This window comes from Alexandromys fortis, unplaced genomic scaffold, assembly GCF_014885135.2.
Source record: "Alexandromys fortis isolate MF-2015 unplaced genomic scaffold, M_Fortis_MF-2015_v1.1 scaffold_11, whole genome shotgun sequence".
Classification (NCBI taxonomy): Eukaryota; Metazoa; Chordata; class Mammalia; order Rodentia; family Cricetidae; genus Alexandromys; species Alexandromys fortis.
Window position 1 is genome coordinate 12,794,244 of NW_026067912.1, and position 18,621 is coordinate 12,812,864.

The following is an 18,621-nucleotide window of genomic DNA, read 5'->3' on the forward strand; positions in this document are numbered from 1 at the left end:
AAACAGGAAATACTCCAAACTCACACAATCATTTCTCCTTCGAGAGCCTAAAACTGGAGCTGGCAGATGTATGACTTTAAACAATAGTTTTCAGGGGTGTTTGAGATCAACAAGTCAGGCAAAGGCAGTAGATAATTAGAATGGGATATTGTATAGCATACGTGCTAGGAAGGTAAGAAAAAAACATTGATGTCTGGGATACAGAGCTAAGTGTTAGAATGGGGGACTCACAGCTAAGGTTGGTATCAAAAACCTCAGACATGGACGTGGAACTTAGGAAACACAAGTAAGAGACTTGGAGAAACAAGGATGAAAACGAGAAAAAGAAAGAGGAATCTCTAGGAAGCTCATACGCTGAGTTCCGAGCAGAAACTCTGAAACCTGCTTCAAAAGAAAAATAGAGCAAGAAATGACTGCTGAGAAGTTGTCCTCTGACCTTCACACACAGACACACAGACACACAGACACACACAACTGCTGAGAAGTTGTCCTCTGACTTACACACACAGACACACACACATACCATGTCATGTGCATGTTCTCATTGCCACAAATAAGTCTTTTTTTTTTTAAAAAAAAACAACAGAATGATAAGCATACCAAAAACTTTCAAGGTTTAGAAGTGGAGTGGCGGGTATGAGGATTCATGGACCACGGAAAAACTATGAAAACCCAGGGTCAAGAGTGGATATCGCGACAGTCTAGTAAGGATGATATGCCTTGGATTAGATCTGTCACTGAAAACAATCCCAGATATGGGAAAGTTATGCATTAGGACAAATTGTGCATATTTTGTTTTATATGCTAAATAGACAAATATGCACATATATTTACCAATTATAACACATCTACATGTAATCTACTATACCAGATTATATTTACCTACTTAAGACACTAGGGAACCACCAATGAAAACAGAGTTTATTTGGCCACAATCCTGGAGAGAATAAATGCATCGTTCTTGTCCCCGTCCCCCCCCCCCCCCCCCCCCCCCCCCCCCCGAGCATTATCTAAGTGGCAGCAAGAAGCAACAGAGGCAAATAGCAGGCAGCCGTGCCAACACACTAATGGTAGATAGATGTTGGAGCTGGGGAACAAAGGCCTCTGGGATTTGAGGCACAAAATTCTAGAGAGAAGAAAAGTGAAGAGGTGTGAACTTCAAAATCTGTTTACAAAGTCCCTGCCAATCATCAGTTAACTCCTAAGACACACAGCAAAGATAGAGACTTTAGGAAAGCCACCGGAGCTGTAGTACCTGAAGAATGGAGGGAAGCTTTTAGTGGCTGCACAATGCCATTTTCTAAAAAGTGGAAGGAAGCTTTTAGCAATTGCTTAGTGCTGGGAGATTGATCATGTCCAGGCTCTTCAAGGTAAACAGCCCAGAACATTAGCTATAAGACCTGGCAAAGATCATAACCTAGGGATAAGGACAAGGTGAAGCAACCCAGGCTCAGAATGCCTAAAAGCAAGCATTACTAGGGTGGAAGTGAGCTACTCTTGCCTAGTAACATAAAAATGGAAAATGCAGCCGGGTAGTGGTGGCGCATGCCTCTAAACCCAGCACTCGGGAGGCAGAGACAGGCAGATCTCTGTGAGTTCGAGGCCAGGCTAGTCTACAGAGCGAGTTTCAGGACAGGCTCCAAAGCTACAGAGAAACCCTCTTGAAAAACCAAAAAAGAGAGAGAAAGAAAGGGGGAGGGGGGGCACAAGAGAGAACACTGATAGAGCTAAATCCTCTATAGTTTTTGTTTCATACTATATGAATTAAGCAAAATGTCAAGAAATTAAGTTAGGGGAATAGCTAACACACAGAACAGGGCCAAATACCGGCTTGCATAAATTTGCATAAAACCTTTAAATATGATCAAAATATTAAGAAAATAGAGGGTGGTGGTGTGCAATACTTTAATCCCAACACTCAGGAGGCAGAGTTAGGGGGATCTCTGTGAGTTCAAGGCCAGTCTGGTCTACAGAGCAAGTTCCAGAACAGTCAGAGCTACACAGAGAAACCCTATCTCTGAAAAAAAAATATAATAATCAAAATAAAATAGAAAAAAGCAAAAGGATTTGATCAGAGCCTTGGAACTTATTTAAGTAGAAGGACCCAAAGGAAAGCTTTGGGTTTGAAAGTGTGACCAGTGATGGAGGTAAAGGCTCACACAGCAGTCTCTATGCAGTGGGATCGAGTCTCTACCCATGGGCAGCAGATCAGTAGAAAATACTCAACTTTAAGCTAGTGTGTTAAGTTGGGAGCGTAGCCCCCAGCCTCCAGGCCTGAGAGTGGTATTGGTCTGGACTCCAAATCCCAGGATACCAGGTCCTGACCCCTCCCTGAGGGGGTCAGGACCACTCCCACAGAGTATTTAAGTGAACTCCCAAAAGAAGATCACGTGATCCCCTTTCCTTCCTCCTGGTTGTCACATTCAAGGTCTCCTGGTTCCCTCTTGGGCCACCTGAGAGTGCAGAACTCCCATTAAACCTGGATATTTCTTAATTTGGCTTGATTGGGAATTTGCGTCGGCAGAGAGCTTGCATTAGGAAAAATTTTCTTTTTCTTTTTTTTTTTTTTTTTTGGTTTTTCGAGACAGGGTTTCTCTGTGGCTTTGGAGCAGGAAAAAATTCTAACATCGTGTGTACACACACACACACACACAAGAAATACAGACAAGAGTGCAAGAAACATGAATGATACATCAAAAATTTTTAACATACATGGACTTTAACTTACATAATGCAAAAAAGAAGGACAGGACAGTATTTAAATACTGGTCAATGTTTTTCTTTTCACTTCCTTCCTTCCTTCCTCCCTCCCTCCCTCCCTCCGTCCCTCCCTTCTTCCCTTCCTTTCTTTCTTTCTTCTTTGTTTTCTTTCTTGAGACAGGGTTTCTCTGTAGCTTTTGAGCCTGTCCTGGAACTTGCTCTGTAGATCAGGCTGGCCTCGAATCACAGAGTGATCTGCCTACCTCTGTTTCTTGAGTGCTGAGATTAAAGACAAGCACCACCACCTCCTGGCATTTGTCCATATTTTTCAGAAGCTGATGAAAAGTGTCAGATCACATGAGAAAAACTATGAAATTTTAAGCAGAATGAATATAACACATAGACTTAGTGACAAACTCAAACTGGTTGAGAGCAAAGAGAAGGAAAAAAAAAACCCTTTAAGTATTAGAGCATGTTATCTTCAAAGGTGCAATAATCAGATTGATGGCTGACTTCTGCACTGGAATAATGACAACCAGAAGACAATGAAAGGTCATTTTTAAAATGCCGAAAGCTTAAAAAAAATTAACAGACTAATATGGAATTCTATACCCAGCAAAACTACCTTTAAAACTGATGAGATAAAAATGCTTTCAAATTAACAAAAAGTGAGAGAATTTGTTGTCAGTATACCTAAACTGTAAGAAATATTAAAGGAAAATTTCCTCTTAAATGCAAAAGACAAAGGGAAGTATTGAACTCTGGAGAAACGAAGAGCGACCAGGAATGAGTGGCTCTGATCCCATCTCTATTCTAATACCCCCTATCCCAGTGGGATAATTTGATGTAAAATATAAGTTCATATAAAATTGTAGACGAGGCACAGACAAGCTAGAATTTTACATTAATCCCACATGTACACTGTTAGTTTAACTCAGTAAAGTCTAAAAAATTTAAAAGAAAAAAATGAGAGCTGGGCATTGAGGGACAGAAGTTAAGGCAGCAGTTTGCTTATAGGGGTCAACGGCTGTCAGTGTATCAGAGGACAAGAATATCTGTGGAGATGTGGGACTAGGGACCCATGGATGATATATTTTCACAGTCCTGTCAGGCATCAAGATGAGCTGCGACAGATTCAAGATGTACTCATTATTATATGTATGCAAGTGGTGCAGGAATCTCCTAAAGCATTCGGATCTCCACAAGCTGGTGCTGCAGGCAGAGTTGTGAGCTTGTGGACCCGGCTATAGTAGATTTAAGGGTTAGCCAAAACAAGTATGGAGATGAAGATGGCTGCAAGTTCGAAGCCAGCCTGGTCCAAAATAGTTACAGATCGGGCAAGTGAGGCCGTGTGTTCAAAAGAAAAAAAAAATATGGTGGTTGCCATGGCAGGCAGTTGGGTCGTGGTGGTGGGCTAAAGGGCAGAGGTCAGAGGCTCAGACCTGAGGTGGCAGCGGTTGCAACAGGGGCGCACCGGCGGTTGGGCGTGGGCGCCCCAAGGACACGCCCCCTCCGCCCCGCCAGCCCCGCCCACTGCCGCTCCGGGCTCCGAGCGGAGCGCGCCGACCACAGGGAGCGAGCAGCGTGGGGATCCCGCGGCGGTCGGGCTCGCGCGGCGCCCTCGCTCCCCCTCCCCTCAGCCCTAGGGCCGCGCGGCCCGCGCCGCTCCGAGAAGATGGCGCTGCACTTTCAGGTCAGTGCGCCGGGCTGCGGGCCTGGAGCTCCGGCGGTGGCGGGTGGCGGGCGGCGCGGGGGGGGGGGGGGGGGGGGGGGGGGGGGGGGGGGGGGGGGGCCCAGGCCGCGACCCCGAGCGAGCACAGCCCCTTGCCCGGGGACGGCGAGTCGGCGGCGGGTTGCGCTCGCCCACCCGATTCCGCCCTCGTCGGCGTGGGCTGCAGCGATGTCCGGGCAGGTGGGAGCGGTTGCGGAGGGGCCGCCTGGCAGCCCTCACGCCCAGCCCGCGGTCCGCGCCCTCCCGGGGAGCCTGGGCTCGGAGGCCGGGGCGGCGGGAGCGCGGGAGCGCGGCTAGAGGATTGTCATTGGCCGGAGGCGGGCGGGCGGGTCGGGGCCCGGCGCGGCCGGGAGCGCGCAGCCTCATTGGAGGAGCCTCGGGGGCAGGGCGCGGGCTGCGCTGGAGGGGTGCGTCTGCCTGGTGGCTCCGGCGCTCAACGGGTCTTCGTCCCACCGGCGTCTACGGAGCCTCCCCACTGGTGTCTGTACGGTGGCGGAACGTTCTGGGGCTGCGGGGCGACATCAGCTACCGCCCTTATCCTTTTAGAGCGCGCAGTAATTACTGCACACGTGAAAACTGTTATGGTAGAATTAGTCACGGGATATCGCGGGAGCACCGAAAGCGGGCAGGCGATCGCGTCTGCAGAGTGGAGCCTCCACTTGTTACTTGGTTCCTACCGCTGGTACATATGCCTCTGAGCAAACTCCAAGGAACGCAGGGATTGTCGGAACTGTAGATGACCAGGCAAAGAGGAAAGGAAGACCACAGAGGCAGAAAGACGGTGTGGGCAAAGCAAAGGATTGTGGAAGACCTTGACATCCTCTGAAAGCTTGTTCCTGGATCCTAAGACTAATTGGAAAAGAAAGAGCTCAGGGGAGATGTCGCCTGGCAGATGACCTTAGAGAAGTAGGCAGAGTCTTAACTTGGTGAAAATGTGTCTTTACCCTTTTAGACTTATACAGATCCTCTGGTCACACGAACTTAGTGCTTTATTGCTTCTTCTAAGGGGTGTTTCCAAGCCGGAAATAGACCCACATTCTATGTTTTGACTTACCCTTTTTCTTTTGTTGTTTGTTTATGTGTCCCAGGTCAGAATTGCATACTTATTGTTACTTTAGTAAATACGCCCTGTGGGGATTTTTTTACAGGGAGAACTTACTGTGAATCATAAGTAGATAATCAGATGTACATAGGACAGGTATGTCTTGAGTAAATTAGAAGGTATGGAAGAACTTTGGAACTTCTTTGGACTTGGAAAGATGGTGCCTGGTAAATTGCCAAGTCCTGGAAGCCTTCATACCCAAGGGCAGTATTAGAAAAAGTTAGATGTTGATGCCCAAACTGGTCATATAGTCCCAGAAATATTCATTAAAGTAACATTTTTTAGGGCATTGCTTCAGTGTCTTTTTCCCACTTGCTAATTGACATAAATGTCCCCAGGGCAATGCTGCCTGTGTGGACTGGCCATGCTGTGCTTTTTACCCTTGAATCCATGTTCTTACTTTCTGGAAGGCAGAGGAAGGCATCATTCCTACAGTCAGTTCAGTCACAAGCATCCTTGTTCAGAGCCAGTGAGTTAGGGTGTATTCTTGTCTCCAAAGAAGAAATGGATCTGGGTTGTCTTTGAGGAGGAGGTCCAGGTTGGGGAGCACAACGAAGAGCAACAGAATCGGGAATAAGTAGCCTACCTATGATACGGCGAAGCTTAGTGGACTTGAGTGGTTTGCTCTCTGAATGGTTTTGGAATCAGAGACCATTAGCTAGTCTTCTAATCCCTACTTCGGCTGGTGATTGACTCTAGACGTGAGTGAGGGATGCACAGTGTTAGGTGATGAGCAGTGGCTTGGGAAAGGTGGCCGTTGTCTGAAGTGTGGCAGTCACTGGGACACTCCCTTTCTACTTTACCCTTCACGGTGGTTTCTGATGTTTCCTCTATAGTTTCAGCAGTGAGACTTGGGGAAAGCAGTGATCACTCAGTAAGGGAGTGTCAGATCCCAAAGCTTATGCCCACTCATTGGACCAGTGTTTACTCTGACACGTTCCTCTCATTCCTAAGCAGCCTCTGGAGAAGTCCAGAGCATTGGAAGCCATATTGGAACATTTCCTTAATTGCCCCAGTGTTTGAGTATTAGTGGGATCTTCACAGAGAAGCGGTTGGTAGAGCTGGATGAGTAAAGGAAATTGCTGTGCACCTGGAGCTGGCCACAGTCCATAAAAGTCCTCCTGGCACCAACAGCAAATTCAGGGATTTCCCACAGCCACCCCGAGGTCTGTCAGTTTCTCAGTAGGGCTTACGGAGTTCATCAAGATGATCAATTATCAAAATTATCGAATTCGTAATTGTGATTCTTTATAGGGAAAGAAGATTGGCTAAAGGGAGACACATAGAGGATAATCTGAAGATTCTAAAATACATCTTCTTTTGTCCTCGGAATAGGATATTCTCCTGGTATCCATGTTGCATGTACCACTGTAAGGTGGGAAGGCTCACCTACTCTCTAGTACCCACAGTGTTTATTGAAGATTCATTACTTAGACATGACTGATAATTTTGAGTTCCACTGGTAACCTGTGATCCCAAATCATCACCCTAAGCCAAAACCTTGAACCTGTGACTAGGTATGGTCAGTGCTTGTACTAAAAATATAACTGCTGTCAACTATGACAGAAATTGAGGGCAAAGGCCAGAATGTCTTAGGGTTTCTTTGGCTGTGAAGAGACACGATGACCATGGCAACACTTACAAAGGAAAAAACATTTAATTGGGGTGACTTACATTTTTAGATTTAGTCAATTATCATGATGTGACATGGTGGTGTGTAGGCAGACATGGTGCTGGAGAAGAAGCTGAGTGTACTACATCTTGACTTGCAGGCAACAGGAAGTGGTCTGTGATACTGGGTGGTCTCTTGTGCATATATGAGACCCACAGTGACACACTTCCTCCAACAAGACCACCTGCTCCAACAAGGCCATACTTCCTAATAGTATTACTCCCTTTGGAGGACATTTCCTTTCAAACCACCACAATCACTTTTTTAAAAAATTCTTTTCTTCTCTCATATTCTAACTGCAGTTTCCCCTCTAACCTCTCCTCCCAGTCCCCTTCCACCTTACCTGCCCCCCCCCCCCCCCCCATCCACTTCACTTCCATATTCCTTGTGAAAAGGGCAGGCTTCCCAGGGATATCATCCAAACATGGCTTATCGAGTTCCAATAAGACTAGGCATGTCTCCTAGTTAAGGCTGGATGAGGCCACCCAGGAGGAGGAACAGGGTCCCAAAAGCAACCTAAAGAATCAGAGACAGCCCCAGCCTCTACTCCCTCTGTTAGGAGTCCCCCAAGAACTCCAAGTTACACAACTATAAAATATATGCAAAGGGCCTAGGTCAGTCCCATGCAGGCTCCCTGGTTATTGGTTCAGTTTCTATGAGCCCTGATTAGTTGATTTTGTGTGAGGGGGTTTTATTTTTTTATTTTTGGAGTGTGTGTGTGTGTGTGTGTGTGTGTGTGTAGTCCTTGACCATCTATAATCCTCCCCATCTTCCACAGGATTCGCTGAGCTCCACCTATCTTTGGCTGTGGGTCTCTGCATCTGCTCCCATCAGTTGCTAGATGAAGCCTCTCTGATGATGGATATGCTAGACTCTGGTCTATAGTAGAGCAGAATATCATTAGGAATCATTTCATTGGTTTATTCCTAGGGCTTTGGGCTATCCATCCTCTGGGTCCTGGCACTCCCCAGACAGTGTCAGGTGTGGGCTCCCTTTTGTGGCATGGATCTTAAGCTGGACCAGTCTTTGGTTGACCACTTGCACAAGGTCTACACCACCTTCACCCCAGCACATCTTACAGGCAGAACAAATTGTAGGTGGAAGGTATTGTGGCTGAGTTTGTGCTTCAATCCCTCCACCTGAGGCCTTGCCTGGTTACAGAAGATGGCTGGTTCAGGCTCCATGTCCTGCATTACTAGGAATCTTGAAGGCATAAGTCACGAACAAGGCCACACCAGTTTGGAGTTATGATTAATAGGGTGTTATTTATTTAAAGGGGAAAAAAACTTACAGATCACCATCCCAGACAACAGCCATCTGCACAACCAGGAAGGGAGTCTAGTCTCCAGAGGAGCAGGAAGAGAAGAGAGCGAGCAGAGGAAATAGCCGCTTTTTTAAAGGGAGAGAGACCACACCCCAATGGGCTGGTATCACAGCAGCTATTGGTTGGAGGGGCGGAAGGACCTCCCGCAACAGAATCTTAGCTGGTGTCACCCTTGTAGATTCCTGGGAGTTTACATTGATTGAACTAGTGGCTACCTCACCCCGATTGCCAGAGGATCAAAGGAGAGGGAAAACAGAAGACAGCATGAAGCTTGTGAATCTAGGTCCTGGCCTGGAGCTCCAGCACCACTGGAAAAGGACACTTGGAGTAGAGATCTGCTGGAGACATGTTTAGTTTGGTTTCTGCTGGTTGGCTGTGTGTGTGTGTGTGTGTGTGTGTGTGTGTGTGTGTGTGTAGGTTAAAAGTAGGAATTAGACATTGGTGGCAGGTAGACAGTGACTAAAGAATGGCAGATGGTGAGGGAGGTGCCTGTTACATGTAGACTTGTCATTGACTTAGTTTTGCCTGTTTACTAAATGACTCTGTGCAGCCTACATGCACGTGCCCTCTCAACTTATATAGTTGGTAGGAGTCTGGTTTTCAGAATTGACTTAAGAAAAGATGAGAATACTCTGGTAAACTGTGAGGCACCTAAAGAACTATTTGGTTGTTGCAGAGGTACTGTAGTTTTGCATTGTGGAAATATGTCATTTGATATTCTTAACACATGTGGTTATGTTGTAAATCATATGTATTTTTTAATATGTATTTTAATATGTATTTCTCACTGTATGCTTTTTGCTTGTGATATTACTGTTTATTTTTGATTTACATTATAGAAATGATGAAGACAAAAAGCAAATTGAGTGATTTTAAAAATTTTAGTTGTTTATTACTGTTTTAGGGTTGCTATTGCCATGAAGAGACACCATGACCACGGCAACTCCTACAAAGAGGGAACATTTAATTGGGGCTGGCTTACAGTTCAGAAGGTTTAGTTCATTGTTCTCACAGTAGAAAATGTTGGCAAGCAGGCAGACATGGTGCTAGAAAGGTAGCTGAGATTTCTACATCTTGATCAGTAGGCAAAAGGAAGTGAACTGAGACACTGGTATGTCTTGAGCATATGAGACCTCAAAGCCCACCTCTACAGTGACACAATCCTCCAAAAAGGCCACAAGTACTCCAGCAGAAAAACTTGGTAAATGGATTCCTCGTGAGTTGGTTGAACATTTTTTTTTAGAAAAATGTTTTGAATTGGTGCATCTCTTTTTCTTCCCAACAATGATGAACCACTTCTTGATCAGACTGTGATGTGTGACAGAAAAATGAATTAAATATGACAATTGTTGATGAACAGCTCAGTGGTTAGACTGAGGAGAATCCAAAGTACTTTCCAGAGCCAAACTTGCACCATAAGAAGGTCATAGTCACAGTTGGGTGGTCTGCTGCTTGTCTGGTCTACTACGTGATCAATGAATTCTTATCAAACCATGACATCTGGGAAATGTGCTCAGCAAGTCCATGACATGAGCACCAAAAGGCTGCAGCACCCACAGCTGCATTGGGCAGTGTTCATAAAGGGCCTGCTTCTCCAGGACAAACCTGAACTGCATGCTGCACAATCAGTGCTCCAGTATTCATTGAACTTTGTACTTTTGCCTCATCTACCATGTTCACCTGACCTCTTACCATCTTCCTACCACTTCTACAAGTACCTTGACAGTGTTTAACAATGAAAAAACCACTTCTATAACCCACAGAATGTGGAAATTGCTTTCTAAGAATTTGTCTAATTTCAAAGCATGGATCTAAAGGAATAAATAAAGTTATTTCTCATCGGCAAAAATATATTGCTTTTTAATACTTTGTATTTTGATTAATAAAATTGTGCTTTAAGCCTACTATAATTATTTAAAATTTACAATCCAAACCTGCAACTCCTTTTGTACCAATGTAATATCTGATTCATTGTTGAAGGAAGAGTTAGTTCCAAGAGGCCCAGGTATAAGCCTTCAGGGATGCTCAACTAACAGAAGGGAGGAACAGTTTGTACGAAACAACCTCAAAATGAAGGCAGTGTATACTAGTGACAGCCATGAAGTTTGATCCCAGAAGGCAGGAAAGATATAGGGAAGTAACTGAAATGAACTTTAGAGTCTTACGGTGGGATATTTGAGGTTTATCTCTTTAAAGATTGTTAGCAATTTTTGTTTTATTTTCTGGAGCAAAAGCTTTTTTAGTGAAATTTAATGGCACGTAATAATACATGTGCTTAAACTGCAATAGAGTGAGTTCTGGCATATGCATACATCTGTGAAATTCTCACCACAATATGAAAATAGCCATTGTTCATGTATGTTTCCTTATGCTCTTATGCTTTTTTGCTGTCCTCCTTGGCTGCCTTCTCCTTCCCCTTCCTTACTCCCTTGCTGTCCCTTCCACGCAGCCAAGAAACTAGTGACCTGCTTTCTAGTAACAAAGCACCTTGAAAACATATTTTTGTTACTTGACTTTTGCTTAGTATTCATCTGTTGATAGAGACTAGGCAAGACTTTCTATATAGAAATAAATCACATTTAGGGGCCAATAATTGCATGTCAGATACAAAGAAATAAGTCCATAAAATTGTGATGATCTTGCGTTTTTTCTTTGTTTTTGGCGTTTTTGAATTTGGCGTTTTTGGAGACAGGGTTTCACTGTTTAGCCCTATCTGGCCTGAAATTCACGATGTAGACCAGCTGGCCTCAAGTTCAACTGTCTGTCCCTGCTTTTTGAGTGCTGGAATTAAAGGCTGGCTAGGAAGATGTGTATTTAATCTGAAGGCAAGATCCAATCATTGTCCACTAGGGTCTTACAGTGGGTCTTTCTGTTGATATTTGCTAGTTACCTTTGGAGGTTTACCAGATCCGGTTCTTCTCATTGTACTTATTATTTATGTGTGTTTCTAATGTTGACACTATACCTTAGAAGCTTTCATAATCCAAACATGTCAGTGAATTGGGACAGCATGCCTTTCTGAGCCGTTCTTACTATATTCTCAGACACCAGTTTATAGAAACCAAGATGAAAATTTATCAGTCTACTGAGAAAGATAAAAGACTGTAGATAGGTTCTCTGGGAAACCACATGCTAGTCAGAAGATTGGTTGGTTAGCAGTGTTTGGGTCATACCTTCCTACCAGAGCAAGAATCTTTGTCTGGAAAGGTTTAATGTTTAACATACCAGAATTTTTTTAAACCATTACAGTAACAGAAAACTTGATGTACCCTTCAAATCTTTTATAAAAGTTCAAACTTTCCCCTCTTAATATTTTACTACTTCTCATTTGTTAATTTAAAATATTGGCCTAGGGAGGTGGATCAGTAGTTAAGAGCACTGGCTGCTCTTCCAGAGGACTTAGGTTTGATTCCTAGTACTCAGAAAGATGACTAACTGTATTTCCAGTTCCAGGGGATCCAGTGCCCTCTTTTGAAGGCAGTGCATGCATCTAATGCACAGACGTACATGCAAATAAAACACCCATATATATAACAATAAATGTTAAAACACTCATAAAATAATCTAAAAGTTTTTTAAAAAGTAATTTGAAACGTCTTTGAACAAGGGGTAATTGATAATGTCAACTGAACACTAACTATATACTATATACTATCTTTCTGCCTTGAAGTTTATTAAATCAATACAGGAAGGCAAATATGATCCAGACCTTTCCACGATGTTTCTTAATAGGCTTTTTTTGGATAATTAGATAACATTGATTTGACTAATATTAACATTTATATATTTTAAATATTGGTTTTCTGGATCCTTTGTAACAAATGCCACAAGTGGGGTGGCTTAAAACTCAAAATTATTCTCAGTTCTGAAGGCCAGAAGACTGGGGTAAATGGGGTTGGTTCTTTATGAAGGTTTCACCCTAGCTTTTGGAAGTTTTGGTACTTCCTGGCTTTAGATGTGACTTTCCAGTCTCTGCCTGTCTTCCTATGGCTCTCTCCTCTGTATCTCGCTGCATCTAAAATCTCCCTCTCCCTTTCTTTTTCCAGAAAATTACTCCTTTTTAAAGAGAGAGTGGTGATAAAGACCATTAAAAGTATGGCCAACTTCCATGTTTATGAGAGTTACTTTTGCAAATAGTTTTATGAAGGTGCAAATGATATTCTTTTCATTTTCAATTGCAAAAGGTTTTATTATTCCAAGTGTTCTGTTTTTCTCTATCCTCCAATGGAAACATGTTTACAATCTGAAAAGAAGGCAATATTTTACTGACTTAATGTTTCAATTTATCAATTTAGGGAAGTGAACATTGGTACCTCCAAGAACATTTGGTGTTTTGGGCCGTGTCTTACTGTCACAGTTCATGATGCTCTAAGAGTCCCAGGCAGGCACTCACGTGTCCCCACCTGTATTGGTGCCCTGATAGACAGAATGTCCTAGCTTCGTGATCAATCTTTATATTTCATGGATTTCTAGGGAAAGTTCCGCTGTACAGTAAAGGGGGCCAGGGCCTCCGGTCTATGAGGGAAGACTTTTTCATTTTGTTTGGAAATTTCCTATGAAACCCAGGATGGCCTTGAACTCTCAGCCTTCCTGTGTCAGCCTCCTGAATGCTGGGATTATAGAAATGTACAACTGTGTCCTTCCATATAAGGATGCCAGTAATTGAGTTTAGAGTTAGATTTAGTGCCCACTCCATATCTATGATGATTTCATCAAATTCCTTAACTAAAGGTTTATAAAGACCTTATTTCTAATGAAGATTTTCCTCATAGACTCTGAGGGTTAGGAATTAGACCTGTCTTTTAGGGGTATAGTTCTTTACCTTACAGTGGTATAAAGTGTACAATGTGTACATCTTGGCCTCTTTAACTCTAAGTGAAGTGATGAACGTAGGGCAGTACTCCTGCCTCCTCCTAGACGGTGGGAGTACAGGTATGTGCCACTGTGTTTGGTGGGGGTCCTTATTTTAATGAATCAATATGAAACTTTAGTTTTGGAAAATTCTCGAGTCTTGGCTACTGGGTTGTGGCACAAATAGGGAAGTGGGAAATGTGAAGGACCTACAAAGAGAGAAGTGGGAACAAGCACGGGAGCCATGGCGTCTCCTTTTTAGTGCTGCTTGGGGATTTGAGAGGTGTGAAGCCTGCTGCAGCTGTAAACTGGATATAAAAATTCATGCCAGAATCCGGGCTGAGGTGGAGCACGTCTTTAGTACCAGTACTCAGGAGGTAGAGGCAATCAGATCTTGGTGAGTTTGAGACCAGCCTGGTCTAAAAGAGCTAGTTCCAGGACAGCTAGGGCTGTTGCACAGGGAAACTCTGTCTCAAAAAACAAAACAAATAAACAAAAAATCAAACCAAAACAAAAAGAATTCAGGCCAGAACAAAGTTGGCATTTCTTTTGGAATAACCCATTATGTTCATTTGGCTACCTGTTTTTGAAATCTCTGCCAATATTTTTGTCAAGAATATAATTCAAGTCCCAAGTCAAATCTTTTGTTTTAGTGAACGGCTTTAACAAGATTCTTTTAAACTGAATTCACTTGGTAGTTCACTGTTTCCCTGTATTCTATATCATCAGATGATACTGTGTTTGTAGAAAGAATGGATTAGTCTTTGTGCTTATAAGATAAAAACCTGGGCAATAACTAGCTAGAATGTTGTTAGAAATATTGTAGGATCAAAAATTATGACCTGAAGCACTATGAGTTCAGAAGGTCCAAGTCAGCTTACATATAATTATCATTAATTCTTTTGTTATAGGTTGCAGTAGGATTGGAAACAACAGAAGAGCTTAAATTGATCTGTGGGCAGCTTGTGTGTGCTCATTCTAGCCTCTAGCTTCATTGGGCATCTCCTGGCTGTTATTGGCCACTGTTTAATGCCTTGAAATGAGTACATTCGGTTTATTTCAAGACCTTGTAAATGTTATTTCTTTGCCTCCACTACCTTCTAATCTTTTCTCCGTCTGGTTTGCCCTTTAGGTTTGAGGCATTCTTGGTTTTGAACGTTTTAGCATAGATGTCATTCTTCAGGCATAACCTTGCGAGCTCCTTAAGGAGAGAATCTTCCCTATTAAGTTGCATTGCATAACTCAATTTTTAAGTTAGTAATTTGGGAAATAGGAGATATGCCTCTTTTTTACTATATCTAAGTGAGTCATTGCTGAACAATAACTATATATTGATTGAATGTATATAAGTATTTCTGCATCTCATTTTCTGTGTCTAATATATATATTTATTTATTTTTATTTAAGTCAAATGTCTTTTTTTTTCTCCCTCTGAAGAATTTGGCCGAATTGGAAGCATTGTGTACTCATCTCTACGTAGGGACTGATCTCACAGAAAGAATAGAGGCTGAGAAAGCACTCTTGGAACTGATTGACAGCCCAGAATGTCTCAGCAAGTGTCAACTTTTATTAGAACAAGGAACAGTAAGTATGTGTTAAGTGATTAACCATGCAAGGCCAGTATTAACAGTAATAGCAAGCAGTGTTAGCAGTGATACTCGCAGCTTTTGCCACATCTATTTATTATAATTTCCTGTCAGAGGGGTTAAGCAGGAAAGAATTAGAAAGCCCCAGAAATGGCCACAAAGTAGAAACAAGAATGTGTTGGAATAGTTTCTTAGTTCTTGACCTGCTTTTATGTCACATTTTATATGTTTATTTTCATAATGCTAGGGAGTGAACGAGGACCTTTTACATGTTAAACAAGCTTTCTACTGCCAAGTTACATCTCCAGTCCTAAAAATTTATTTCAGAAATAACTTAAAAAATCCAAATGTCGTAGGTAGTTATGATTAACTCTGGAAAAATCAAAGGATTGTTCAGAAGAGTGCTCACTGCCTCTTTATACCTTCATCCTATACATTTATAGCTGTCTGTCTGTCTGTCTATCGATCGATTGATCGATCAAGAGAAGAACATTGACTCAGCAGTCAGCACATACTGAAACATAACCAATACCATACAGCTTACTTGACCTATTTACATGAATTAAAGTAGTTCACTGTTTAGTTAGAGAGGCACAGATCTATAAATAAAGAGGTATGAAATGATATGGAAAATACCACAGAAAGAGACTTATGTTTTACAGAAAGGGTGACAAACTTTCCATAAAGGGCCATGTAGTATTTTAGGCTTTGTGAGTCAAAATTGGGATTTCATAATTGTAATAATAGAGAAAACGGGCCCGGTGGTGGCGGTGCACACCTTTAATCCCAGCACTCAGGAGGGAGAGGCAGGCGGATCTCTGTGAGTTCAAGACCAGCCTGGTCTACAGAGCTAATTCCAGGACAGGCTCCAAAACCACAGAGAAACCCTGTCTCGAAACCCCCCCCTCCAAAAAAAGAAAATAGAGAAAACAAATCCTCAAAATTATGTTGGTAGAATTCAAAGTATAATCACCAAATGTAGTTTTTTTATGTCATACAGGTTGGCTGATAAAATATTTGGAATTAATTGGAGTTTAAAGTTGGTGTTTCCTGTTATTGGACTTGATGGCAGATGTTCATATTTCATGCAGACTTATAATGAAATGATGCATTTTTTTTTCTCAATGGGATCTCACTGTGTGAGAACCTTGGCTGAACCTTGGCTGACCTGGAACTCCCTCTGTAAACCAGGCAGGCCTTGAATTCACAGAGATCTACCTGCTTTTGCTTTTAAAGTGCTGGTATTCAAGGTGTATCCTGTCATGCTGGCTAAGATTTTATACCTTTGAAAATATCTTCACAAACTTAGATGCTGCCAAACATTATACCAGCGCTTTGGCGTCTCATCTGGCATTACGCATACTTTCACTTAGAAGGCATTTCTGTGTCTTATCCTCTTGATGTATGACGTTTTGCCTATCATTGTGTTGCAGATTAATAGTTTCCAATTAAAAATTAGGTAGAAGGTCTTCAGTTGCACAGCAAAATGGATTTTCTAATATGGAAATTTTCATTATACTTGCATCAGTATAAACATTGCTACTGGGACTGTAGTTGGAGATGAGAAAACGTGTTGGAAGTGGCGCTTTCACTACGTATTTTAGCTTCTCTCAGTGTCGGGCTGAGTGAAGTGGCCTGGTGGTCCTTGTGACTCACACAATGTTACTTGTTTCCTACTAACTTGAGTCTCACTCATCTTGCCATCCCCTGTATAAGTGCTATATCCTGCACATTAGGCACTAGGTTGTTCTCATTGAGAGAACAAGTTTGTTGTATGAACTAATTTGTAAAGCCATTTAATAGTGAAAAATAGTGGCTTTGCTTTATCTGTAAACTTTCACTGTCAGACCTGAGCTTAAAAAAAGAAAAAAAATCCAATTTATCTCTGACAAGCTATTAGTCTGCCTTTTTGGGGGCAAGTCAGGGTATTCAGCATCTTGATCTGGCAGAAATCTCCACAGTGGAAGATGAGCTCACAAAAGTAAATGAAGACTCCTGGTTCATTAAGTTAGGGGTGATTTAGATGTCCACTCCAGAATAAATGCCTGTAATGAAGTGAATGATACAGACTTCAAAGTTATTACTATTATAATTATTTACAAGCTTTTGACCAGCCCTTTTCTGCTTCATGTACAGTTGTCACACATGTATAGCAGATTCTACCTAAGGTTTATATTTAATTAATGCTTCCTCAGCTCCTTTGAAAATATTCTGTCTGTAGTTCCACAGATTCTTCGTAAAAAGAAACAGTTTTTTAATTGCTTCCCATTCTTACTTGACTTCTAGAATAAGTAGATGGCAAGTGTCAGTAGCATTAATAGCATGAACAGTTATTAGTAACCTCCACCCATTCACTGAAAGCTAATGATAATCTTCGCAGGTCACTAGCCTTGCCTGTAAAGCATTTGATCTCACTGAAAGGCCAGTGAAGTTTATTTTCTCTACTAACGTCAGCAGCTACAGGAGGATAATGGTGACTAACTCATCATTAGTAAGGATTCCTTTACTTGACCTAAATAATGAGCCACTTGTAAACTTTCTTTGAGGTGGGAGAGGAAGAGGGTTTCTCTGTGTAGCCCTGGCTGTTCTGGAACTCATTCTGTATTCCGGGCTGGCCTAGAACTCACAGAGATCTACCTGCCTTTGCCTCCTGTGTGCTGGGATTAAAGCTGTGCACCACTGCCCAGCTGCTACTTGTAAACTTAACTTTGATTTCATTTTTTACTTCTTTTTAAAAAAGAAACTGCTGTTCTGACATAGTCTGTTTTAAATTTCAGAAAGACTACTGACTTTCTTAAGTTGAACTCTTGTTATGCCTGCTTAGTTTGAAATAGTTGACATATAATTCTTTTACCACAGGTAGCTGTAGCACCATTAGGGAAAACTCACTGATCTGCTACTAATTGAACACTATGCCTTGACATTTAGGCATTTTCTTCTTGACATGATGGCTATGCACTGATACGATGAAAGGTATGGCTTGTGTTGGCTCAGTCCCTGTGACACTCTGGAGACTGGAGTTGCATCACTACAGTCTGTGGCACATGAGCAGCAAGCAGCCGGGTTTGAGCGTAAAGCGGGTCAGTTTTAGCTGCTAGGATCTGCCATTACCCATGCAGTAAGCCTTGGACAGCAGGTAAACACCGGGCAAGGCTTTGTGCATCATAAACTTCATCATCCTGAAGTTGAGATTGCACCTGCTTTTCACATGTTACAAAATACTGTTTAAAGTTGTTTTCAGTGGTTAAAGCTGTGAAAACCATCTTTAGCTTACAGGTTACACGAAAATAATATATTGCTTATGGATCTTTTTTTCCCCCACCTTGTAATCTAGAGAAAAAGTACAATTTGGTAAGAACTTTTTGGGAGTAGAATGAATATATGAACTGAATTTTGAGGATGAACATGACTTTATAGCTTGAATACACTGTGGTATGTTCAGAAACTGGTTCAGTGGTTACGAGCACTTGCTTTCCTTCCTTGAGGATCCACGGTCAGTTCACAGCTCTCCCATCCGTGCTTCACAGTGGCCTCTAACTTCATCCCAGGAATCCGAGAACACCGGCACACATGGAGTGTGCATAAACTCATGTGAGCACACGTGCATAAACATAGATTAAAAACGCAAATCTTTAAACAAAAGTGAAAGTTCAT

The 18,621-nt window shown here is 42.4% G+C and overlaps 1 protein-coding gene across 1 annotated transcript in view; it reads left to right on the forward strand.

Moving 5' to 3' along the window:
• Positions 1 to 4,262: 4,262 nt before the first annotated feature.
• Positions 4,263 to 18,621, forward strand: part of LOC126499498 (ran-binding protein 17) — a 116,420-nt gene continuing 102,061 nt past the window's right edge. Inside the window, exons 1-2 of the mRNA XM_050138731.1 lie at positions 4,263 to 4,393; positions 14,819 to 14,965. Of these exons, the coding sequence (XP_049994688.1) occupies positions 4,376 to 4,393; positions 14,819 to 14,965 (165 nt within the window). The 5' untranslated portion in view covers positions 4,263 to 4,375. The remainder of the gene's footprint in view (positions 4,394 to 14,818; positions 14,966 to 18,621) is intronic.